Raw genomic sequence first — 26,261 nt, forward strand, 5'->3', positions numbered from 1 at the left:
AGAAGTTCCTCCTCAACTCCGTTCTGAACCGCCCCCCCTTTATCTTGAGGCTGTGCCCCCTAGTCCTACTGTCTTTTTTGAGCGGGAAGAGTCTTTCCACCTCTAACCTATCCATCCCATTCATCATCTTATACGTCTCAATGAGATCTCCCCTCATTCTTCTAAACTCTAACGAGTACAAGCCTAGTTTATTCAGCCTCTCCTCATAGCTCAACCCCCTCAACTCCGGTATCAGCCTAGTAAACCTCCTCTGCACTCCCTCCAAGGCCAAAATATCCTTGCGCAGGTGCGGCGCCCAAAACTGCACACAGTACTCCAGCTGCGGCCTCACCAATGCCCTATACAGCTGCAGCAAGACCTCCCTACTTTTATATTCAATCCCCCTCGCTATGAAGGCCAGCATCCCATTCGCCTTCCTGACCACCTGCTGCACCTGCAGGCTGGGTTTTTGCGACTCATGCACAAGGACCCCGAGGTCCCTCTGCACCGTCGCCTGCTGCAGTTTTTCGCCACGTAAGTAATAGTCCTTCCTACCATTCTTCCTACCAAAGTGGACCACCTCACACTTGCCAACATTAAATTCCATTTGCCATTTCCTGGCCCATTCGCCCAGCCTATCTAGATCCTTCTGCAGACTCTCCACACCCTCCGCACAATTTGCCTTTCCCCCAATCTTGGTGTCATCAGCAAATTTCGACACCCTACACTCGGTTCCCTCCTCCAGATCATCTATATAAATGGTAAATAGCTAGCTATTTACCATTTATACACAGTACTCCAAGAGTGGTCTCACCAGCATCTTATACAACTGAAACATAACCTCCCTGTTTTCAAACTCCATTCCTCTAGCAACGAAGGACAAAATTCTGTTTGCTTTCTTAATTACCTGCTGCACCAGCACCCAACTTTTTGCGATTCATGGACAAGGACACACTCTGCAAAGCAGCATGCTGCTATTTTTTACCATTTAAATAATAGTCCATTTTGCTGTTATACCTACCAAAATGGATGCGCTCACATTTACCAACATTTTACTATATCTGCCAGACCCTTGCTGACTCACTTAAATGATCTACATCCTTTTGCAGATGTTCAGTGTCCACTGCATACTTTGCTCTACCACTCATCTTTGTGTCATCTGCGAACTTTGACACACTACACTTGGTCTCCAAATCATCTATGTAAATTGTAAACAATTGTGGTCCTAACAATAATCCCTGAGACATTCCACTACTTACTGATCACCAACCAGAAAAACATCCGTTTGTCCCCACACTTTGCTTTCTGTTAGTTAACCAATCTTCTATCCATTCTAGTACATTACCTATAACGCTATGCACCTTTATCTTATGCAGCACCCTTTCGTGTGGCATCTTGTCAAACGCCTTCTGGAAATCCAGATACACCACATCCACCAGCTCTCCACAGTCCACCATGCTTGTAACGTCCTCAAAGAAATCCACTAAATTAGTTAAACATGCCCTGCCTTTCATGAACTCATGCTGTGTCTTCACAATGGGACAATTTCTATCCAGATTTCTCACTATTTCTTCCTTGATGATAGATGTAAGCATTTTCCCCATTACAGGAATAAAGCTAACCAATCTATGGTTACCCACCTTTTGTCTACCTCCTTTTTTAAACAGTGGCATTGCATTTGCTGTTTTCCAATCTGTGGAACCGCCCCAGCGTACAATGAAGTTTGGTAAATTACCACTAGTGCATTTGCTATTTCCCCCCCTATCTCTTTTAGTGCTCTGGGATGCATTCCATCAAGGGCAGGAGACTTGTCTAGCTTGAGTTCCATTAGCTTGACCAACACTACCTCTTTAGTAATAATGATCGTTTTTAGATCCTCACCTGCCACAGACTTCTTGTCATCAATTTTTGGTATGTTATTTGTGTCTTCCAACGTGACGACTGATACAAAATACCTGTTCAATGCCTCAGCCAGTTCCTCATTTCCCATTGTTAAATCCCCCTTCTCAAACTCTAAAGGACCAATGTTAACTTTATCCACTCTTTTTCTTTTTATGTTTATAAAAACCTTTGCTATCTGTTTTCATATTCTGAGCTAGTTTACTCTTATAATCTATCTTATTTTTCTTTATAACTTTATTTGTGGCTTTCTGTTGACCTTAAAGGATTTCCCAATCTTCTAGTTTCCCATTAAACTTAGCCACTTTGCATGCATTTTCTTTCAATTTGATAACCTCCTTTATTTCCTTGAATATCCATGGCTGATTATCCCTTTTTCCACAGTCCTTCCTTATCACTGGTACATACTTTTGCTGAGCATTGTGAAAAATCACGTATATTTATGGTGCCTAGTTTTGGCATCACCCTGCAAGCTGAAATATTAGCCTCGATTTTCCCATTGCGACTTGCAACTTTTCTGTGGGTCGCAGTGGGAGATGTGCGTCACCAGCCTTGAACAAGGATTTGTGCATGCGCTGGATTGCATGCATATCTCCTAGAACCGGCGAACAGTTGCCGGTCAGATCACACTAGAAACCAGCGGGAAGGCAGGTAAGTAATTTAAATTTTTTTTGAATATATTTTAAATATGTTTATTGGTTCATTATTGGGACTTCCCCAATCCCGGTTGAATCTCCCACCCCACCAGGAGTACTTAATTCCGGCAGGGTTCAGAATAGCTCCCCACCTTTGGGCAACTAGCTGGAATGATGAGGGGACACTCATGGCCTTCAAGGGGGCTGGGCAGCAGGGGGTGATGCCCCCTGGGCATGGGCACCCTGGCAGTGCCAGCCTGTGGCCCCAGCATTGTCCACGGGGCAAAGTGCCTGCCCAGCGGGTACCTTGGCACTGCCCATTGGGCATCAGGCAGTGCCAAGGGGTGGAGTCTATTGTGGGTGGAGTTTAGGGATGATCGGTGGGGTGAGAGAGTCCCACTGCCACTCTGCAGACAGGATCAGTCAGGAATGGAGGGAGGGCAGCATTTGGGGTGGGCTGGGAGGGGGTGGTCTTCCAGGGTGAGGGGGGATCGCCACTGCTGGAGAGGGTGGGCTGCACATCGGAGTGCTTTGGCGCGGGGGTGTGGGCTGGCCCAGGAATTGTTGTGTGGGCGACGATCGGACCGTAGATGGACGGCTGGAGAGGCAGCATTGCAGTGATCCCAGGTTGGCCAGCGATCGAGTTGGTCAGCAAACAGGAGTCTGACAGATTGGGGCCACTGTGCACACACAGAATTCCAGAACTGTCAAACTCCAGCGCGAATAGGCACCGGCACGCTGGGTTTTTCATGACATTCACAACTGGGACTTCTGCAACGCACAGAGTGTGGAGATTCAGGTGAGAAGCTGAACTGACAGAACAGCCGGGATCTGGAACAGTTTTCCTGCCAATTCAGTGTTTTTGGGAGAATTATCCCCATCTTTTCTACATCTATTGATTCCTTTGATGATTTTAGAGATCTCCATCAGGTCACCTCCTCAGCCTACTCTTTTCAAGAGATATAAAAGGTTGTGCAGCCTCAGCTGACAAATTCATATCTCATCAATTCCAGAATCATCCTCGTAAATCTTCTCCAGTGCTGCTATATTCCTTCGACAACATGGAGACAGCTAGTGGTCACAGCACTCCAAAAGCAGTCTAAACAAGGTTATATATAAATTTAATTTAATATCACTTCCCTGCTTTTCAATTCTGTCCCTCTAGAAAGCAACCCCAGTGATTTGTTTGATCTTATTAATCTGATTTGTGTATCTGTACCCACAAATCTATCTGCTTTTCTTTCCCTATTTATACACTTATTTTTCAAGAAGTAGCATTTTTATTCTTTTTACCAAAATATACCTACTCCCATTATCTTTACTGGCACTCATGTGTCTGCCACATGCTTATTCTGCAAGTCTATTAATATCTTCCTATATTTTGTCAAGGTCATCCTCTGCATTAATACCTCCCAATTTGATGTTGTCTATAAACTTTGAATTTGTATTTCCAATTTTTGAATCCAAATTGTTCACCACATTATATCTTCTGTAGGTCTAAGTAACTACCTTTAGTAACTAATTTATAATTTCTGTTTGTAGCCAGATTGCTATCCATTCTGTTACTTGACTCCATACATTCTGACTTTAGTCATGTTTGTATGCAGTATCTTACTGAAGGTCATTTGGAAATATGCATTAGGTCCACTGCATTATCTTTATTGACCATTCTATTACTCTTCAAAGAAGTCAATAAGGATGGTCAACTATGATCTCTCTTTTGAAATCCATTCTAACTATTCTGTTATATTTTTAGATCCTCAACGTTTTCCTATTACATCTTCAAGTAAGGGATCAAGGGATGTTTATTTTCTTACCACCAATATGAAGCATAGTGGTCTATAGCTTCCTGGACTTGTTCCATCTCCATTTTTAAATATAGAAATTTGTAGTCATCCAGTCTTCAGATTCTCTTCCAGTTTCTAAAAGGTTTCATACACCTACGTAATTATGTCTCTCGTATTTATCCCCTAACTCTGGGGGAGGCGATGGCATAGTGGTATTGTCACTGGAAATTCAGAGACCCAGTGTAATGGTCTGGGAATCTGGCTTCGGATCCCACTATGACAGATGGTGAAATTTGAAGTCAACAAAAAAAACTGGAATTAAAAGTCTAATTATGACTATAAAACTATTGCTGACTGCTGTAAAAACCCATCTGGTTCACCAATGTCCCTTAGGGAAGGAAATCTGTTATCTTTACTCCAGAAGTACAGCAATGTGGTTTACTCTTAAAATGCCCCCTGAACTAGCCTATAAGGGCTCAGTTTGTCATTAATTTTAAATTTTTATTGTTTCATTTTGATCGCTGTCTCTAATGCTGGTCTCTGTCACATTATTATTTCTGCCATTTTACAATAATTGCCTGTGACTCTATCATGTGTATCCCATCCTACTGGATTTGACTCCCCGCAAAAATTCCATTTTGGCCTCACATCCAGCTCGGCAGAACCTGCATTAATTTTGTACACCTGTGTCAAATTCCCCTCAATCTTTTTGATTCTAAGAGGAAAAACTCCAGCTTCTCCAACCCTTGTAGCTAAAATCATTCACTCCTAGAACCATTCTGGTAAATCTCCTCTGCATCCTCTCAAAGACATCTAAAGGTCAAGAAAGAATGCCAGAGGGGTAATTAGTTGAATGTCTGCCACTTGAGACAGGTTCCACAGCCTGGCTGTTGCCTACATAAGTGAGTTCAAAGACAGCACCAGAATGGGCACATCAAAGCAGTTGTGACTTCCCCAACCTTGCTTAATAAAGAAGCATCTTTCTCTAGGTTGTAACCCTGTCTTTGAGATGCATCACCTTGATATAGAAGCAGAAAAGTAGTCTTAAATAGCTGGAAATTGAAGAGACAGATACGTGAATTGCTATCAGCACATAATTGCAGGGTGGTGGGGATCCGGATATGGGGGGGTGCGGGGGCTAGATATGAGGGGGCAGAATCCAGAGATGGAGAGAATCCCTTTAGCCACCGGCTTGGGGAGTGGAGAAAGGGTGGTGTGAATGGCTCAGACATTGGGGGAATGGGGAGGGGGTAGGAGGCCAGGTCAAGGAGAGTATTTGATGGGTTGGGAGGGGTCTGTTGGGTTGGTATCCGCAAAATGTGATGCAGGGGAGCCACAAAGTTATGGCCCAATGTTTTTAATTATACATGGTATCTCATAGGCATGTGGTACAAAGGTATCAATCAAAGTGGCCAGCAGCTCTCCAGCCCCCTCAAGCACTGCAGCAATGTGCCTGGGACTAAGTGTCGGGACATGGAGGCCAGGTAAGTGGCAGGTAAGCTGGGGGAGGGTCGCAAGAGGGGAATTTGGGGTATTAGAGGCTGGGCCAGGTTGGGGGGGGAGGGGCAGTTACACAGGTGTCCAGTCCTTGAGGAGAGCATGCTTCCCTCCCCAGTAAAGTAGGGACTTCTGAATGAGAAGCTCCATCCCACTATCTCCTAGTCAAGATTGAGGATTTGAAGTTCTTCCATTTCCCCCCTGGTCTATCTGGCATCCACCCATCAGATTAAAAACTGACACTGGGTAGGGACAGACCATTAAGTAGCCATTAAGTGGCTGTTTAAAAGCCTTAATTAGGGCAAGGGTGGGCTTAATTCCGTCCCCAAACCCTCAGCTGAGGTCTAGCCACCCCACCGTATTATTGCTTCCAGATTGGTGCTCACCACAAAACCTGTTGGAGGTGGCGATGGATTGTAAAAATTCAGCCTTATATCTTTTAGGAAAAAGGTAGTAAGGTTGAAATCCCAGCAAACGTTTTTAGCCCTCGCACATTTTGCAGAGTTAATAAATACACAAATGTGCAGTAATATAAATGACATTCAGAAATTTTACCTGAGGTCCTCTCCCTGGCTTTAAATGATAACCAAAAATTAGATCCAGATTCACTGTTTTTTCTCCAAAATCTTCTTCCTCAGATTCATCGCCCTTCAAAATAATATTGAACAATTTGAACTTTTCAGCAGTCTTTTTAATTATAGCAAAGGGTATGCTACTCATATGTAGAGCAGCACTGGTAAAGACACAAAGAACAGCATCTGAAGTGTTTAATCTACTACAGAAAGTGAGGTGAAAATCTTGTTTTTGTCTAAAAATAAAGCAAGGCACAAAGGCAACTCCTAAAAGGGTAGAAAAGAAAAACGAGGTTAAGTCAGAAAGTAGTGACTGGGTGACACAAGTAGTTTTTTTTAACATTTGAAGCAGGTAGGGGAAGAAAGGACAGAGCGAGGATAAGAACCCATGAACCATGTCCCGAGGCATGGTACATTGGCGAGACCATGCAGACGCTACGACAACGGATGAATGAACACCGTTCAACAATCACGAGGCAGGTTCCTGTTGGGGAACACTTCAGCAATCACAGGCATTCAGCCTCAGATCTTTGGGTAAGTGTTCTTCAAGGCAGCCTTCACAACACACGACAACACAGAATTGCCGGGCAAAAACTGATAATCAAGTTCTGCACACATGGAGACGGCCTCAACTGGGATCTTGGGTTCATGTCGCACTATCCGTAACTCCCACGATTTGCCTGGGCTTGCAAAATCTCACTAACTGTCCTGGCTGGAGACAATTCACACCTCTTCAACCTGTGCTCAACCCTCTCTCCACTCACATTGTCTGTATCTGTAAAGACTTGATTACCTGTAAAGACTCGCATTCTAATCATTATCCCGTACCCTGAGTTTGTGTCTATGTGTGTCCTGTTTGTGAACACAACGCTTCACTCACTTGAAGAAGGAGCAACACTCCAAAAGCTTGTGCTACCAAATAAACCTGTTGGACTTTAACCTGGTTTTGTGAGATTTCTTATTGTGCCACCCCAGTCCAACGCCGGCATCACCACATCATGGCTGAATTTAAACAATGAGGAGATGCCGGCGTTGGACCGGGGTAAACACAGTAAGATGTCTCACAACACCAGATTACAGTCCAACAGGTTTATTTGGTAGTAAACGCCACGAGCTTTCAGAACGCTGTTCCTTCGTCAGGTGAGTGGAGAGTTCTGCTCACAAACAGGGCATATAAAGGCACACACAGTTTACAGAATACTGATTAGAATGTGAGTCTTTACAGCTAATCTGCTATTCAAGTCTTAAAGGTGCAGACAATGTGAGTGGAGATAGCATTAAGCATAGGTTAAAGAGATGTATATTGTCACTGTCTGGTGTCTAAGGAATGCAGCAATAAGCAGTGAAAGTTGAAAACTGTTTCTTGCCTGTCTGTGTGAAAGACTTTGTTTTCTGCACCTGCTGAGAGGTTACTTTGACAACTTGTTGTTTACTTTGGGATTAGATGAGGGTCAAGATGGCCAATTAGAGCAACAACATCACTAGAAGCAGCAAGAGCTCTGCTTCTCACACACCTGTCAGGCCACAGGACAGAACTGCAGCTCATGGAAGGCCATACTCATCACAGAGGGTCGCCAGGAGTGGATCAGCTTCTGAACACCAGTGCCCAGGAGGTTCAGGGTCTCATGTCAGGTGGTGGAAGACATTTGCAGCCTTAGCAAGGCCTGCTTCATGACCACCTTCAACTTCTTTTGCCTCTAGATCAAGGTTCCCTCTAAATTTCCTTTGCTCTGGTTGGGTTATGAACTATGAAAGAAAAACACTGCATTTTCACAAAGTGGCCTCACAAAGTCTGAATGGTCTTTTTATTTTAGTGTGTGGGACAGTCTGCATTGCTTCCCAGCTGCACACATGCACATTCGAGGGAACACTGATCTCTTCTCACTGTCCCATTCTCCTCAAAAGCTGCATTTCACTTCCACTTCTCATTGGTCCCAACCCATCTCTCCTCTAACAAGCCACATTGTATTTATATTAACTCTGTCCCAGCCCAAAGATTAGGTTGATTGGCCATGCTAAATTGCCCCTTTGTGTCAGGGGACTAGATCGGGTAAATAGGTGGGGTTATGGGGATAGGACCTGGGTGGGATTGTGGTCAGTGCGGACTCGATGGCTCCTTCTGCATTGTAGGGATTCTATGATTCTCTCTCTCTCTGTCTTCAGATGCCCCATTCTCCCCAACACAAAACAGTTCTGCAAACAAACTCAGCCACTGGAACATGAGAAGCATGCAGGGTATTGGCAGACAATTGATGAAAAGTCTGGCAGTGCGGTGGCAGCAGTTTCAATTGAAGTTTTTACAAGAAAATTATCTGAAATGGAAGAATGTGCAGGACTACAGGGAGAAGGCAGGAGAATGGCACTGGGTGCACTGCTGCTCCGGAGAGCCTGTGTAGATACGATAGGCCCAATGGTCTCCAGCTGCTCTGTAACAATTCTGAGATGCTATTGCAGATGTATTTAATTAATTGAGGTTATGTTCCCCAGATTACATGGTGGTATTTGAACTCGTATCTCTGGAGCATCAATCTTGTTGGCCTTGAAACACATTTAATTAATTTAAAATTCAAATGATAACTATGACATAACATGTCAAACAGCAACTTAACACAAATGGTGAGTCAAATCTTTAGAAACGATTAAAACCTCTGAGAATATATGAATCATTAGAATAAACAAGAGGTTTTCTTTTGCTTTAGAGTTTTAAAGGAAATAGGTGACAACATTGTGGATATCCAAAATGTTCTCTAGTTTCTGGAACCATTCCTTCAGATTGAAAAATCACACAGGTCTCTCTGTTAGTTAAAGAAGGCAAGAGCGGAAAATCAGAGGATTATTGACCAGTCAGCCTAACATCTGCCGTTGGGAAACTGCAAGAATCTGTAATAAAGGAAAGGGGATGGAATACCTGGAAAACGTTCAGCTAATCAGACAGAGCCAGCAGGGATTGATTAGAGTGGGTCACACCTGACAAATCTGATTGAAATATTTGAGCAGGTGAATAATTTAATGAACAGGGAAATGTCTATGGATTTTTTTTATGAACTTCCAGGCATTTGATAAAGTACTTTATTTGAGACTGCTAGCTAATATTGAAGCTCGTGGAATTGAAGAAAAATTATTAACCTGGTTAGGATATAGGCTGTGTGCAAGGAGACGAGGGTCGGGATGATGGGAGACTACTTTTTTTGGCAGGATGTCCCATAACATCTGTATTCGACCCTAACTATTCACTTAACAACTATAGAAAGCCACATATCCAAATGTTGGAGACACAAAGATAGGCATTGTAAACAATTCAAATGTAACATTACAAAGACAGTAATAGATTAACTGAATGGAAAAAACTGTGATGTGGAGATGCCAGCGTTGGACTGAGGTGGTCAAATAAAAAGTCTCACAACAGGTGATAAAGGAGCAGCACTCTGAAAGCTTGTGATACCAAATAAACCTGTTGTAGTTTAATCTGGTGCTGTGAGATTTCTTACTGGGAAACACTATGGCAGATGGATTTCAAAATTGGCAAATGTGAGGTTATTCACTTTGAACTTAAAAACACTAGAACAGAGCACATTCTGGATGATGAAAAGCTAAACACAGTTAAACACATTGCAGCTCCAGAGATACTGGGGGTGCCCAAGAACACAGATCAATAAAATATCATGCACTGGCACAGTTCACTATCATTATTGGCAAATGGAATGCTGGCCTTTATATTCAGAGGAATAGAGTACACAGCGTGGGAAGATTAGAGGTCATGCTTCAAAAGTACAAAGTCCTGTTTGGACCATATCTGGAGTGTCTGACCAGAACTGGTACCACATCTAAGGAATGACTTATTGACCTTGCAGGGACCACAGTGTAGATTTACCAGATTGTTATCTGCACTTCCAAAGGTTAAACTACAAGAAGCAATTGCATAAATTAGAGTTATATTTCCTGGAATCTGGACAGTTAGGGCGGTGTGATCAAACCTCACCAGATATTAAGGGGAACAGTTAGGGTAGATTGTGAGAAACTATTTCTCTAGCACGAGGGTACATAGTCAAAGCATTAGAGTCAGAACTTTCAGGAGTGAAATTAAGAAATATTGCTTCATGTAAAAAGTGATAGAAGTTTGAAAACATCAATTAATACTAGATCAATTGCTAATTTTAAAACTGTGTTTGGTAGATTTTTATTGGCAAAAGATAAAAAGAAATGTGGAGCGAAGGCAGAATTAGGTTCCAGATCTACCATGATCTCATTGAATGGTGGGACAGGCTCAAGGAATTTAATGGCCTCTCAGTTGCTTTGTTTTAATTTGTAGCCGACATCTTTATACAATTAGAATAATTTAGTTTCCTGGAATTTATTCTCAAAGGAGTATTTTTTTGACCTAATACCCCCACCTCATGCCACATCAGCTTGTTACTGGCAATAACTATCTTCAACAAGAGAGAATCTAACCATTTTCTCTTGACATTCAATAGCATTGCATCATCATTACCAAATTCCCCACCAATAACATCCTGGGGGTTACCGCTGACCAGAAACTGAACCGGACCAGCCATATATTGTGGCTACTAGATCAGGTCAGAGGCTGGGAATTCAGCAGAGAGTAACTCACTTCTTGACTCTGCATCATATACAAGGCACAAGTGAGGAGTGTGTTGGAATACTCTCCACTTGCCTGCATGAGTGGAGCTCCAACAACACTCAAGAAACCCAACACCATCCAGGGGACAAAGCAGCTCTCTTGATTGGCACCATAATCATCAACTTAAACAGTCACTCCCTCCATCACCAAAACCAGTGTGTATCACCTACAAGATACACAGCAGCAAATAGCAAAGATCCTTCAACAGCAGCTTCCAAATCTCCCATCTCTTGCGCTTTGAAGGACTCAGCTGTACTGCATGGCAACATTACCAGCTGCAAGTTTCCTCCAAAATACAACTGTCCTGTGGCATTGTGACAGGCATATCTGTAACAGTTCAAGAAAATAGCTACCACAAGGGCCATTAAGAACATAAGAACATAAGAAATAGGAGCAGGAGTAGGCCATCTAGCCCTTCGAGCCTGCCCCGCCATTCAATAAGATCATGGCTGATCTGTTGTGGCTCAGTTCCACTTTCCCGCCCTCTCCCCATAACCCTTAATCCCCTCTCTTATCAAGAACCCATCAACCCGCTTCTTAAAAACATTTAGCGAGGCAGCCTCCACCACTTCAACGGGCAGAGAATTCCAGAGATTCACCATCCTTTGAGTGAAGAAGTTCCTCCTCAACTCCGTTCTAAACCGCCTCCCCTTTATCTTGAGGCTGTGCCCCCTAGTCCTACTGTCTTTTTTGAGCGGGAAGAGTCTCTCCACCTCTATCCTATCCATCCCATTCATCATCTTATACGTCTCAATGAGATCTCCCCTCATTCTTCTAAACTCTAACGAGTACAAGCCTAGTTTATTCAGCCTCTCCTCATAGCTCAACCCCCTCAACTCCGGTATCAGCCTAGTAAACCTCCTCTGCACTCCCTCCAAGGCCAAAATATCCTTGCGTAGGTGCGGCGCCCAAAACTGCACACAGTACTCCAGCTGCGGCCTCACCAAGCTGGCCTTGCCAGCAACTTTCATATCCCAAGAATGGATAAAAAAAACTGCTGGATTTTTACATCAGAAATCTGAATGACATGTTGCCCATGATTTTCTGACCATTTAAAATGATTTCTCCCTACACACTTTGAGGCTAAGTCTAACTATCTAACTATTCTATCTGCCTCATTATTGATTGGGAAGTTAAATCTAAAGCTGCCTGGTCTGTCCAGTCTAGTTACTGACTAGATAAACTTGCTGAGTCATGGACACTATCAAACATTGAAGTCTTTGTCTCGATGAGTGAAGTACATTGCAGCAGGAGTGCAATGCATCATCAGGAGACAATTTAAAACCATTGTACCTGTTCCTTTCAGAATATGAACTCTAACACCATAGTAATGGGGTCTGCTGATTTAATCTTCATTCTGCCATGATTCCAATCTGATCTGAGCTGCCGTGGAGAGGTATTGAGCAGAAACTAGGCAGGTTCTCACAGGAAAGAAAGCAAATCTGAGGACCCAATATATCCAAGCTTCACTATCGCCATTTGGTATCTGACGCAGAGCTGCACTGGCCATCCACATTCAGTCGCAGTCATTTCAAGATCCAGACAACCAGAAGGATTTTGAATCAAGTATAAAGCATCCAAGAACTAAGTATTTTTTTCTCCAGATAGCTATGAGCTTAAATGTGATTGCCCTCTGATCTGAGTGAGGACTAATGTTATAACGTCATATACCACGACTGGTTCAGAGACAGCTGATACAGGGAAAATTGAACCATAGCAAAAAGACATTTCATGGCTCCCAGTTGCAGGCTATAATTTTATACCAGCTTATTTCATTGCATATAATCGGCTCATTTCATTGCTTGTAATCAGCTTATTTCATTGCTTGCTGGTTTTGTGGTCAGGTTCATTGGGTGCTATACAAATCTTAAACCATAGACAGTAGCTGTGCATTCCCTTATAGAACTGACCCACATGATCAAGTAATCAACATGACTCTATGCAAAATTTTAAAATATTCACAGTTTGGAACTAATAATTCAGAATATATTTATAGGTTATCAGCAGGTGCTTAATAGATCTACAGTATGCATGTTGTGATAGGGTTTCTACAAATCTTCTGCATCTGATATTTGCTCGTTAATATTTTAAAAGCAGGTCTGTATTATCTTCAAAGGAGATAAATAGGAGGAAAGGAATGTCAAATGATCCAAGATGCATCAAGCCGGACAAGGTTCCAAACAAGAAATTAGCAAGGCCTCTACGAAAATACAGCGCATGTGTTGTGGTTGAAAATAACACTATTTTGCCTACCTTGATTAAGGGAGGAAAGTGAAATAGATTCAAGTAGTCAAGGGTCAGTTTTTCAATTTCAGTCTGAAAGAGAGCACAGATGTGTCTGTTAACAGCACATAATCTCTTCCATCTTTTCAACAACTTCCACCTACATGTTAACAGTCAACACATCAATTTACTAGAAAGATTTTTTGATGACTGCAGTGTCCTACCCTTCAGGAACAAATATTCCTTTTTAAACTATTTGAATAATTTTACTTTTGTGTAAAAAAAGCACGTGAACAGGATTAGGTCATTCAGCCCCTTGAGCCTATCCTGTCATTCTGTCGGATAATGTGTAAATACCCATCGTTCATCACAGCATTCACTCTGCATGTTGGTATAAATACATTTCCTCTGAATTTCAAACCATGATGGATTTTTTCCCAATGCATATCTGGAAACCTATCCCCCCTGTGGTGAGAACAAAGAGATTTGTTGCAGTTTGCAAACTGGCGTAAAACCAGAAGCTGAAATACTGATGTTCACCGTCTTCAGGGAATACCACAACATTCCACGCAGGAATGGAGTATCTGCAGAACATTTTTAGGGAATAATTAAATAAACTGAATTGATCAGCAGATTAAAAAAAAATAAAAATAAAAATGGAAAATACTTGACTACTTGGTGTTGATATTGGATATCTCAGCCTCTTTAACCTTGGTGAGTGAAAATCTTCACCAGCCTAAAATGTCTACAGTTCAAGATTCTGAACTGCTGCCTTTACAGTTTTTGTTTGCTATACTTGTCATATAACAGCTGACCTTATTTTCATACCTTTAAATGAATGATATGTCCTTTGGATTGTATTCCCATGTCTTTCATATCTTGTTCTGCTAGCAAAAGTAACCTCCGCCCGGTGATGTGATGATTTTTAAACAGTTCAGCATAACCTGACATGCCACAACATGTGTCATCTATAATCACAAGATTACAAAAACACATATTCATCAGCAACAAGAATGGATCTCCGATAGTTAATGTAAAGAGACAGCAATCTTTCTTACCTTTATCTAATAGTTGTCGTATCCAAAAATACTGCACAAAAAATACAAGGAACAGGATTAGAATATAGGACAGGACAATTTCAGATGTTATACACTTCTATCCTGCATTTTCAAAGTACTGGTGATCATAAATAAGTAAATCTTCTATTGCTGTTGTCAATGAAAAAGATCAGCAATGGGAAAAATATTCATTGTAAGGTTGAGAAACATGTCTATAAATATTAATTCACACCATTACTGATAAATGTGATCTTTTCTGTACAGCAATGTGTAAAAAAAAACAATAATTTGGTCAAAGTTAATCCAATCCACCCTTTGCATGTTACAAACATCAATCTACATTTGTGCTTGAATTATTATTATGTCTAAATGACAAATATTGTGATTCATTATCCAATTCTCTCCTCTTTCCAATGTTATACATTGTGTTGCTGCACTGTCCATTAGCTGCAGCAAACTTCCAACATCTTGTTCAAGTGATTTTTTTAAATATACGTGCCTTGCCAAAAATACTAGTTCGTCCTGGATTTCATCAATGCCGGAGAGCTTTGCCATCATAGCAAAAATTCTTAAACGTGCCTAAAAATAGTATCAAACACAGCACTTTCCATTTTTGTGAGGATGGGTTTGAAGCAGTTTATGTTTCGTGCAGTTCATGGAGACTGGGGTCATTTAAATCATCAGCTGCGTCCATTAAGTCAGATTTTGGCAGCCCAGGAGTGTGAAACCCTAAGTGTGCAGAGTAGACTTGTTAAGTCCTTAAAATTTAGATCTTAAACTTTGATATCTAAGGTAAGGTATCTCTTTGGATCAGAGCCTTTGGTACCTTTAGGGGAGTTCAGGTGCCACTTCAAATGGTTAAAAGTAGGAATGAAGCGTGTCAAAAATGCATAAACTCATTAATTGTTAAGTTCATTGAAAATGTCAACAGATCTGTCAAAATCAACAGTCATAGTGTCAAAACCAATTGTTAAGAGGGCCTGTCAAAGTGTCAAGAGGAACTTTCAAAAGCAGCTGTCAAAGGGAGCTGTCAGGGCATTTAAAAGTCCTGTCCTTTACTTCTTTGAATTATGTTTTTTTTCCCCAAATATGATGATTCCTGGCATAGACAATTAGAAATTTAATTCATAGCACTTTATTTTAGCTCATCTCTGCTTGGGCCCTGAGTTCTGTCCATAATGGATACTGGATAAGTTGTCATGGTAGATGAAACGGCAAAGGGTGTCGAGGGATGGGTTGGCATAAGTTGGTAAAGGGCCTATAAAGGAGGTATAGGAGTTTAGAGGGCAAGAGGGACCATGGGTGGGTGGGTGGGAGCAGGGCACAGATTGACACAGAGGATATTGGGGCCACTGGGGATAGGTGCATGGACATGGGCTGTCATGGAGGGTATGAAGGGTTATGGGGCTGTTACAGGGAATGGGAAATGATTGGGGTGAGGGTGAATGTTTTAAAAATTATTTGGACATAATGCTGCTCCCTAAGGCATCCATTCAGACTGCCTCCCCACTTGGCATCCTTCTCACTGCTTCTGGGGTCACCCCACCACCAACCCCACCCAATCGACTCTGAATTCTCCTGACTCTGTGCATACCCAACTCACGGATGAAAATCCAGGCCTTTTATCCCTTTGTGACAAATTAAATCCCTAATTAATCATACTGTTTGTTACTTACTAACTGTCATATTATGTCCAAGTTCAAAACTTTAATTTCAAAGAGAGAATCATATACTCACCACATCCTCCTCTGTCCAAGAATATATATCTAATGATGGCAGCAACTATTCAACAAAAGCAAAGTATAAATATTACAATGTGATCATACTGGAACAGATAATGGCTACAAATGAGGACTTACAAGCTAAAGAAATCCAGGGACATAATTTTTAGACAGTTCCACAGAAGATTAAAGACTATCTCGTATATTTGTTAAAGATGTTGTGTCCATACATATTATTTTAAATGTACTCTCTGATTAATAACCTGCCTTAATAACCTTCTTCAAAATGTCTATGTAGGCAGATAAAGGATTTAGTGCTGAGATTTGAAACAAATCAAAACTTGCTGTCATACCGTCACGTACCTTTCCCATCACCTTGTTTATCTTGTTAGAATGTTAGTCAGCTTCCAGCGAAGTAATTGAGAGGCACCTTGCATTTTCTACATTGAGTCACATCACTACAACAATTTGGAATTTTAATTTAGCCATTAAGATGGCATTTCATGGTATATACGTTTACTTCACTAATGCAATTGGTAACTACTTTGTGAAGCATCCTAATGAAGAGCACTTCTGCTTGTTTCTCCTTTTTTAGCTCTCTCTGTTCCATGCCTTCCTCTTTTAACTGGATGGCACTGTTCAGATTTTAAATTCCACATGGCTATTTTCATCATTTCTTTTATTGGTGAGTAAGAAGCAACGTACTGTAGAATTTGTCAAATATACTACGGCAGAGAGACAATCACCAGAGCAGAGCTAAGGACTGGGTAACTACGCACAGTCAGCACTGAAATTTTAGTTTGGATCCCACACATAGATCTAATGCTGCATTAGAAGGGTTACCACAGAACCTCAGATAGTTACATTTTAACCATATTTTCCAACCAGCAAAGTTCCACAATTACTTACGAATAGAAATTGAAAATGCTAACTGGATTTTCATTTTGTGGTACTTTTACCTCTCTGGAGCCTGACCACATTACTTAGAATCAGAGGTTTCACCTAAAATATGAACTTAGACTTTTTTGATTAGATAATTTCATAAAATATCTAGGGCAAGAATCAATCTTCCACAGTGACAGCAGAATTTCAAAAAACATCATTTTGTTCCATTGCACAGTATCACATTTTATTACTAGTTCATATATATTATTCAAGGGCGTAGTCTTCATTTGCTGCCCTACTTTCAGAAATTCCCAATTTTTTAATTTTAACCCCATGATAGCCACTTGTCATTTATTGTGTTTCCCAACATATTTAAATGTTTAATTGTTGTTTTAGATTAAAGGGAGCATGTCAAAATAATTTCAAATTTTAATGAAATATAATAGCATAGGTACAGAGTTTCAAAACTGGCAATCCCGGGGCTGAGTCCCTGCTGGACTTCAGATCTTGCCAATTTTCAGAGGGAAAAAAGGAAGCTTCATGCAATTAATAGGAGACATGAGATCAAGCAAATAAGTTTCTTTTTATTTGAAAAAGAATACATAATAGTGAAGAAATAACATTGTTTCAAAAATTAAATAATAGGGTAAGTTAGGTTGACTCACAGGCTGTGTTGAATTCAACATATGCATGTGCCAATGAGACCATCAGAAATCTGCAGCTTCCTGTATGTGTGGAAAAGCTACTTATCAGCTGTTTCAAAGAATTTCAAACACAGTGCATGGCTAATAATTGAGAGCGGCTTGGCTTGCCTTCCCTCAACTAAAATGTCAATTAAAAAATTACTCTGGAATGTCCTTTGGAGTGTGGGGTGCAAAGCATTTATTTTCTCCTGCCTTCCCATGGGTATCTTTGGTCAATAACACTGAGGAGTGTTATGTGAGAAACTGTATTATAACTGCAATCCAGAGGACACTTCGGGTTGGGCAGTTCAAGCTGGGTCGGGCTGATTGGGTCAAGTCGGGTGACATGGGGATCAAGGGTTTCTCAGAAAAAGATCATGCAGAAAATGTCATTCAGTGATTCTAATACTGCTATATTCAGGAACTTAAGATAAATGCAAAATACTACAGATGCTGGAATCTGAAATAAAAACAGAAAAAGGCTAGAAAATTTCAGCAGGTCTGACAGCATCTGTGGAGAGAGAATAGACCCAACGTTGGCTCGACTCCACAGATGCTGTCAGACTTGTTGAGATCTTCCAGCATTTTTGTTTTTGTTACTGTACATTTAGAAACTTGCTTGCACTAGTTTCAACTAACTATTTTATTAGTATTTGAAAGTACTGCTGTTTTCAATGCACAGGATCTTTAGAGTGAATCATTACTGTATTCAAAGTCTTTAAAAAAATTCAACAGCAGACAAGTATGGCACTTTGACAATTTAACTCCATCCTCAATTAATCAACAATTACATTGCCCATGGGAGAACTAAAAATAATTACCCACCTGAATACACAATTGAGGCTGGCTTTCCTAACTCTTGAGTGGCAAAACTGGGAAGGACTTACAAAGGCCAGCCTCATTTTGTGCTAGTGTTCATTCACTTCCTCACCAAGCGCGTTTGTACAATTTTGCTTATTCCAACACAAATATTTTGGATGTTTTGATGGGAGTTACTTAAATGATGGACTATCTCGGGATGAGAAATCACAATTGGTGATTTTCAGTTTCCATGCTGAAACAGGGTGGGGAATCACAGAACATGACATTTTCTGCATGACCTTTTTCAACATCATAATCAATTTAAAAAAGTAATTCTTCTCTTGCAGAGAAAGGTTGTGCTAGAAAAAGCTAATTAACTTACTTAATTTAGTAATTAAGTATTACTTTAACACACGACCTAGTCTTGCTGAACCAATTATATTTGAACTAATAATTTCTCCCTTGTTAGGGAATTTTGAATTCAGTAGTAAGGCAGTTGATTTTTTGCTGTTCGTATTTTTAAAATGGGACTGGCAGAATATATATTTTTTAAGGAGTTGATGGCCCATTAAAATAAGAAGGTTTTGGAGGCGGGGAAATGGTGTCAGGTTCGCTTACAAAGGTCAGGGGAATGCATCATGATCACATTGTACTGACAGATGCCACAAAGTACAGAATTCTCACTCTATTATATGGTGACTGTTTTCAATAACACACAAAACCCTTTCAGTTACAATACGTCAGATGGTAAGCTAACCTTTGTCTCATCATTGAGAATAAAATGTTATCCTCATGTAAAATACCGAAACACCAGATATGCAAGGACGTGCAGCGCTCTTTCTTCAATCTATCTTGTTAATTGATCAAGAGATTTGCTTGTCTCAAGTATATTATTTATTTTATAACAGATCTGGAAAGTTACAGACGTGAAATAAAATTCACTGAAACATGTACAGAGAATGGAATGCTTTGTATTATTGGGAAATTGGAACACTAAAAGATTAGAATTACATGCAATGTAACACTAACAATATCAATATAGCTCATGTACATGTCAGCTGCTTTACCTGAATATATCTTAAAAATCCAAATTTTTGCTTTGGTTAAATAAAGAAATTAACATCTGCTGAGCAGACTTTGTACACTATGGTGATCATTTGATTTGAAAGCTTCTGTGAAAACTCCAGCAGGCAGCAGTCAGGTCAGTGTAATAAGTATTCTGCCTCCTCCCCAACAATAAAATTCAAATCATCTTTCTTTGCAATCCACAACAAAACACAACACTGCTCAGGGTGGAATTTAGTATGCAAACAAAAATCTGCAGCAACTCAGGCAACAGAGCTTATCATGAGAGGCGAGGTCAATTTTCATCTGGTTTCATTATGTTGTGCAATGCAGGAAGGAAAATAAGATTAGCTAGTAATGATACCCATCTTCTCCTGCTGATGACAATATTGTCCACAAGTCTTCACCCAGGTGATGGCTGCCTGGATAGAGGGAGGTGAAACTGGAAACAAATGATCGCAGCAATAATGGACAAAACAAAACTACACTGAATGCGAAAAATGCACTTAATCTGTGTTAAAAATATTCCAAAAACTGAAAGGTAGAATATTTTGAATGTGACTGCAACAACTATTATTACCCATCCACTCTCTGAAAAATATTTCATTAAGTGGGCTCAAACAAGTTAGTTAAGGTTAAAGCTCATTTATCACCAATCCTTCAGATTGTGGTGGTGGTCCATGGGGTGACAGCAATCAACCAGTCCTTCGCAAAGGTGATCATTTTCATATGTGAATCTAGACAGTCTGGGCTCTCCACCTCTGTGACCTCCTCCAGCTTTACAACATTCAGTGATTTCGTATTCCTCCAACTCTTCTTATGCACCTCCCATTATTGACTGTCTTGCCTCCAGTCGTGTCAACATTAACTTCCAGCATTCTCCCCTTCCTCGATTCTTGTTCTATCTTTAAAACCCCCTTTAAAACCTATCCCTTTGACCAAATTTTTAAGAATCTCCTTCTTTGGCCCCATTCCAATTTTTTCCTGGTTGCTCTTCTGAGAAGAGTGTAGATATGCTGTACTATTTTAAAGGTGTTGCGTAAACACAAGTTCTTTTTGTTTTGTCGTTAGTTAGCAGTTTGGAGCTGCAATCCTTGTTGATTTCCCTTTCTCTTACCAAAGAGCACACTGTGACCAATTGGACTGCCACCTGATAAAACAAACTCAGCAAAGCCCAGTGGATGAATTTAGGGTCGTCTGCTTTGATTAGGTCAGTGTTCGATTAGGTACTTCTCTTTGCCCCTGGGGGAGCTAACGTGAATTTAGACTGAAATATGAAACTTTTTCATACATTTGCAATAGATGAGTTAAATCCAGTAGGTGGCACTCACATCTATTGAGTATTCTGTACTGACCATACATTGAGTTCAGAATGACATCATTTCATTAATGTTAAAGTAACAAAATGTCCTTCCACATTTTATTGTGTCCATCAAACACAAAGTAATGCACCAAAAAAGTTGCTGCTGAAAATTGTCAATATTACCTTAATTTCAGATAGAAATGCCTTGGGATGTTTCAATATATTAAAGACACTATACAATATAATTTGCTGTTGCTTTTTGATGCAATGTTTAGTTCAAGTCATTCTTATTTCTAACACAAAAATCTGATGACCAAAAGAGACACCACCAGTTACAATCATTCAGCCAAAAATATTTATTTGTTCTCAGGTACGATGTGAGGACTTGTCTTACTACTGATTGGAACAGAAAAAGCAGTCAATTAAATTCAATATTCTTTCATGAGGAGGAATGTTCTAACAATTCAATTGCCAGAATGGTTAATGCTATAAGACAAGGTAATATGTGTTATAAGTAATCTATAGTGCCTAGATACCACTTTAATTTACAATTTGATGGATATATATTAGACCAAGATGATGAACAGTATCTTTAAACACATTGCTATAGTTTTGGATTTGTAACAAGACAAAATAGGAGAGATGTTTCTATCCAGTGTTACTGAATCAGCTGGGAACAGCAAATATCAGACATCTGGGCAGATTAGGTGGCATACATGCCTGGAAATGAAACCAACCCCATTTTCCGTTGGTCAATTTAAATGTAAGATCAGTTCTAACATCATAATAAGTATATTTAAGGTATTAAAAGATTAAATCTGATTTTAATGATGGTTTTGATTGACCACATGTGCAGAAATCAATGAATGATCTATGAATGACAAAGTAGAGAAGGAAGTATTCACATTACTCATTTTTATTCCCCTATGATACTTTGCGACTTCTTATTATGACGGCCAGAACACTCTAATTGCTTAGTTGAGACTCCAAGGTCACCCTGGCTTAACTTTCTCTTAAAATCACAAGTAGAATGATAACAGGCAGTATAAAACTTGGCTTCAGTGATATTTTCACTCACTCTTGTGTCAACATCAGTAATTATAGAGTGCTCTGACCACAGGGAAAAGTAACACCAGAAGAAGCTATGGAAGTAAAATTGTGAATACACTAAAATATATAACTGAACCACAGGGGGCTTGTTCCCTTTTAAAATAAGATTAGGTCTGTGGATTACTGTGTTTCGATCTTGTGCCACTGATTGATGGCAATATACATTTTGTAGTTATTTGCTGTAAATATATGGTAAGCTTTGTTTAAATCCCAATACTAGACCAGGATAGCAGCTTTCAGTAAATCTGACATGACAATCAAAATAGCAATGATGAGATCGCCGAGCATTTGGTATTTATTTGTCAGAAATATGTAGGCAATCAACTATGTCCCAAATTAATATAACTTTTGTGTTCAGACACAAAATTAAAAATAAAAACATCACCAAGTCTTCCATACCTGTCAAGATATTTGCTTTACATTATTGTGCAGAGGACAGGTCTCAAAAGTGGCAGAAAACTCCAGCCCATTAACAATTTAGAGCCCTAGATACTGGTGTACTGAGCTGTGGAAAATGCAAAGATATCTCTCACCAACTGAGCTAGGAAGATGACCACAATCCTGTTAGAGCAGTAACTGTAACTAGCACCCATTGTAAAGCAGGGTTGCTCAAAAGCATGGGTTTAATAGCTGAGCATTAAATAAAGTGAAAATAGTATAAACAGTTTGGAAAGGTATGCAGACACCATATTATTTCCAAAAGTATTCCCCTGAAGGAAAGAGAACCCAGACAACAGTAAATAAGCTACTAAATTAAGTTTATTGAAAAAGGAAATAGAAAATAGTTAACACACAACACAGAAAAGAAGTCCACATCAGAACAGCCCTTGATAAATGTAAATGCTCTCAAATGTTGTATAAATAGGCTTCAGGTCATATCAAAATTATTTTTAGCAATGAAAACTCAATAATGAACTACTTTACTTACAATTATCTTTCAACTTTTGAATTCTTAAATTTTAGAACATTTCTCTTCATAAATGGTTGCAACACTTCAGTGTTCAGATCGATATTCTAACAAAGTAACAATGCTTCAATTTTTGCCATGCATACAATTTCTGCTTTGAAAAGTACTGTAAGCTTAGAGCATAAATAAGGCACTAGCCTCAAAATTAATATCTGTACTGTTTAGAATTGTCGTGGAAAACAAACAAACAATTCACTAGTTTAATACAATTTGTTGCTTTAATAATGTTCAAAAGTTTTATACGATTAATCACCATCGTGTGACCAATGATCAAAATCCATCGTCATATTGATTTTTTTCCCCTTTCTGACACAGGTGGATTTGGAAGAATTCTGTTTGGCTTGCATATCTATCTGAATCCCAGACTGCATGACAGGTCCTGCTAGGTCCATAGACAGCATATTGCCAAAACCTCTCATCATTTCCTGCAGACTTTTATTCATGCCATCTACCTCCCCGTTACTGGTAGCTGTGATCTGACATGACATCTCTGTACTGTTTGATTCCTCTGTCTTAGACTCATAGAAAGACGCTTCAGAAAACTTTGCAGTAATAGGTAAGAAAGGCTAAGTGAAAAGAGGAGAAAGACCACAGATGAACACCACAGCAAAAATGATTAAACATCAGTACTGGAAAATATTAAGGAAAATATTAAAGATATTTCTATCTTTGATTAGTCACCATACATTCTTAATCTTCCAATAAAGTTTTCCTCCGTGTATTAAGGGTAATACTACCAGTCAGTCAATTGTATTGGGAGATTTATCATAACCACTGTGTCAGCACATTGTTTTCTCCTTGGGTGCCCCACGCAACTTTTTCTGGTATTTTGTAACAACTTAATAAGTTTGTATTTACTGTAATCAGTTCTCCTATTTTCTCCTGGATATTTTTGATGAACACTTATATTACTTTGCTTAAAGACGTAACAGAACAAACAATAGAAACAAAGTTGGACCATTTGTTTTCATCATTTGTATATGTGGTTACTAATTTTGGTCTCATCATTTCCTCATATAATAGCTCTTAAGAGGGAACTGCATGAGTTATTTTGGTGGTTAAAGTAGTATCCCCTGCATTTATGGTGATCTTCCCTGGAAAATATTGCAGGGCCAATGTGCACGAGGACAACATTCTTTTCATTTGTGACAGTCTGTTAAAGGTGTCAATCTAGGAATGTATACAAATGCTGAAACTAAGGTTTTTATCCACAAGGGCTTTTTCAATTGCTTAAACTTGGGGATAACTAAAAATATTTTATCAAATGCTGTGTAACAAGTGGAAAAATGCAGACACAAATTTATTTTCTCACACTTACAGGAATACCCCATTACAAAAATGCAGATAGAATCAAACTTGAGAAAACTGAAGTGGAAACAATGGGAAACACATAAAGCAGAAGGCTTCCAGAGCTCAGATATCAATATGTTTTCTAAAGAGCAGAAGACCTCGAACTCTGTCCCATTTTTGCTGGTAAAGTAAACTACCCATCTTACACGCAGGAGAACGAGTGAAGAGTTACAATTCTATTTTTTAGCTGTGTATTGGTGATTTTTTAAAAAACCATTGTGAATAGTGAGTAATAGTAGCATTAAAAAACTCCTACTTAGGTCATGCAAAATCTGAACAATAAGGCAGTAAGTACACATCTAAAGGCAGTAAGTATATAGCGTTGAACACTTACAGGAGCACTGGACTGTTCCACCAACTTTTGCTCCCACATTTTCAAACGCCTTTCTCGCTCCTTCAACTCCTGTTCTTTTGTGCTCAAATCTCGTTCAAGTTTCTTTAGTCTTTCCAAAGTGGCCTCTATTTCACATCTGTCGGAAACAATCACAGCAATCACTAATGAGAACAAGTTGTTTTGGATTCCTACTTAAATTCTAATTAAATTTCACTGACTTCCTAGATAATCACGCACCAGTTGATGCCACAAATTTTGAAATCACCACAATGTACTAACATATCTCATAGATTATAAATATATGAATAAAAATGATTTTTATGGTACCATGATATTTTTAGTACCATAATTTATATGTAAAACAGGTTAGGAGCAGAAATTTTGTAAAGAACCTTTCTCAGAATAGCACTGTAAAGTGATCATAACTAGGATAGTGTATTTTGGCCACATTCATGTCATGGAAGGTAGATACTGGTGTTATTGTTAAAGAGCTACACATAGTAATCTCAGGCTATTTTGAAACAACAATTTTAAAGCAGAAAACTATCAACAAGGTTAAAAAGAAATCAACATACTTCACTTAGGAATACATGAAATTTCATCAGAATTGCCTTTATATAGAGGAATATACCTATAAATATGTAAAGCTATGACCCCAAAAACTCATAGATTTTGTGGGAAATTCTATAGTTTGCATCTAATTTCTTTATTTCAATATCTCACCTCACCTTTTTGCTGACACATTTTCTACAATTGTATTTTATAAATACAAAAGTAGTTTTTGTTTTATACAAGATGTCAAAGTGGACACCCAGCAGCACACTCCGCAATACATCCACACTCCACTGCCATTCATACCATCAGACTAAATAAATGCTGACTTCTACCACACCTCACATAATCTCCCATTGCTTCAGTCTAGTATGTTTCTTGCATCCTTTGAGTATGCACATCTTGGGTAGCTGAGTATTTATATAACACTTGAAAATTAAGGTTATAGGGAGAAGGATGTTAGAACAGAACAAATTTTGTAATTAAAAGGTGTTGAATTTTTGCTGCATTTCAATGAAAACGTAACTGAAGTTCCCCAATGTCATTGCTCACTGCCAGAATACAACAGCTGGCTTTGACTTGCTGAGACCATTCTAGAGCAATGCATGTGATGTCCATGTTGAGAAATAGATTGCCATCTCTCATAGCAGGCAGATGCTTCTGATTGGTTAGTATTGATGTAAAAATCTATAAATATTGGTGCCATCTTTTCATTTGCCCTACCATGACTGTAACTTGAAACTATGAGCAACTGAACCTATTCAACTCAGCTACTCAAATTTTATGAGTTTTACAAGTTTCCTATTTCTGGTTTGTTTTAATACAGCAGAAAGAAGGTTTATAATTGCTGCATTTCCTATTTTCAGGCATCTGTTTACCTTGAGCTTTAAATTTTAACAAACCCTTCACTAAGATTTAAAGATGGCCCATTTTAAGTACTGACTGTGTGGACTGATTCCTGTGGCTAATTTTAGCAGCCCTGTAATTGTGCCAGCTGAGGTCAGCTACCTCCACACAGATCAAGAATTGAAGCTGAGAGCTTCTTGGTCTCCATGGCCCAGTACCATACCAAGCAGTGCATTACTCACTGAGCTGTTGGGAGAACAGAAGCCTGTATGTTTTAAAGGCGAGTTGATCGTACATTTCCCAATAATCGAAAAGATAAATTATTTCCCTACATGCTGCTGATGCCAAATCTGTT

General features: G+C 39.5%; 2 protein-coding genes across 4 annotated transcripts in view; both read right to left on the reverse strand.

The window, feature by feature from the left end:
* The window catches only part of LOC145350092 (mitogen-activated protein kinase kinase kinase 20-like), a 48,995-nt gene extending 26,422 nt beyond the window's left edge, over positions 1 to 22,573 (reverse strand). The window contains exons 1-6 of one of the 2 annotated variants that reach the window (XM_080198981.1): positions 22,257 to 22,573; positions 16,027 to 16,071; positions 14,290 to 14,320; positions 14,060 to 14,199; positions 13,262 to 13,324; positions 6,353 to 6,445 (exon numbers count right to left, since the gene is read on the reverse strand). In XM_080198981.1, coding sequence (XP_080055107.1) covers positions 6,353 to 6,445; positions 13,262 to 13,324; positions 14,060 to 14,182 — 279 coding nt within the window. In that variant the 5' untranslated portion in view covers positions 14,183 to 14,199; positions 14,290 to 14,320; positions 16,027 to 16,071; positions 22,257 to 22,573. Of the gene's footprint in view, positions 1 to 6,352; positions 6,446 to 13,261; positions 13,325 to 14,059; positions 14,200 to 14,289; positions 14,321 to 16,026; positions 16,648 to 22,256 lie in introns of those variants that run through there. The other variant, XM_080198982.1, reaches the window with a different exon arrangement.
* A 25-nt stretch (positions 22,574 to 22,598) lies between these two features.
* LOC145350093 (mitogen-activated protein kinase kinase kinase 20-like) overlaps positions 22,599 to 26,261 on the reverse strand; it is a 70,051-nt gene continuing 66,388 nt past the window's right edge. For both annotated transcript variants that reach the window (XM_080198983.1, XM_080198984.1), the window contains exons 11-12: positions 24,509 to 24,644; positions 22,599 to 23,390 (exon numbers count right to left, since the gene is read on the reverse strand). In XM_080198983.1, coding sequence (XP_080055109.1) covers positions 23,070 to 23,390; positions 24,509 to 24,644 — 457 coding nt within the window. In that variant the 3' untranslated portion in view covers positions 22,599 to 23,069. The remainder of the gene's footprint in view (positions 23,391 to 24,508; positions 24,645 to 26,261) is intronic.

Source organism: Carcharhinus amblyrhynchos, chromosome 11, assembly GCF_965287045.1.
Source record: "Carcharhinus amblyrhynchos chromosome 11, sCarAmb.v2.hapA, whole genome shotgun sequence".
NCBI classification, from domain to species: domain Eukaryota; kingdom Metazoa; phylum Chordata; class Chondrichthyes; order Carcharhiniformes; family Carcharhinidae; genus Carcharhinus; species Carcharhinus amblyrhynchos.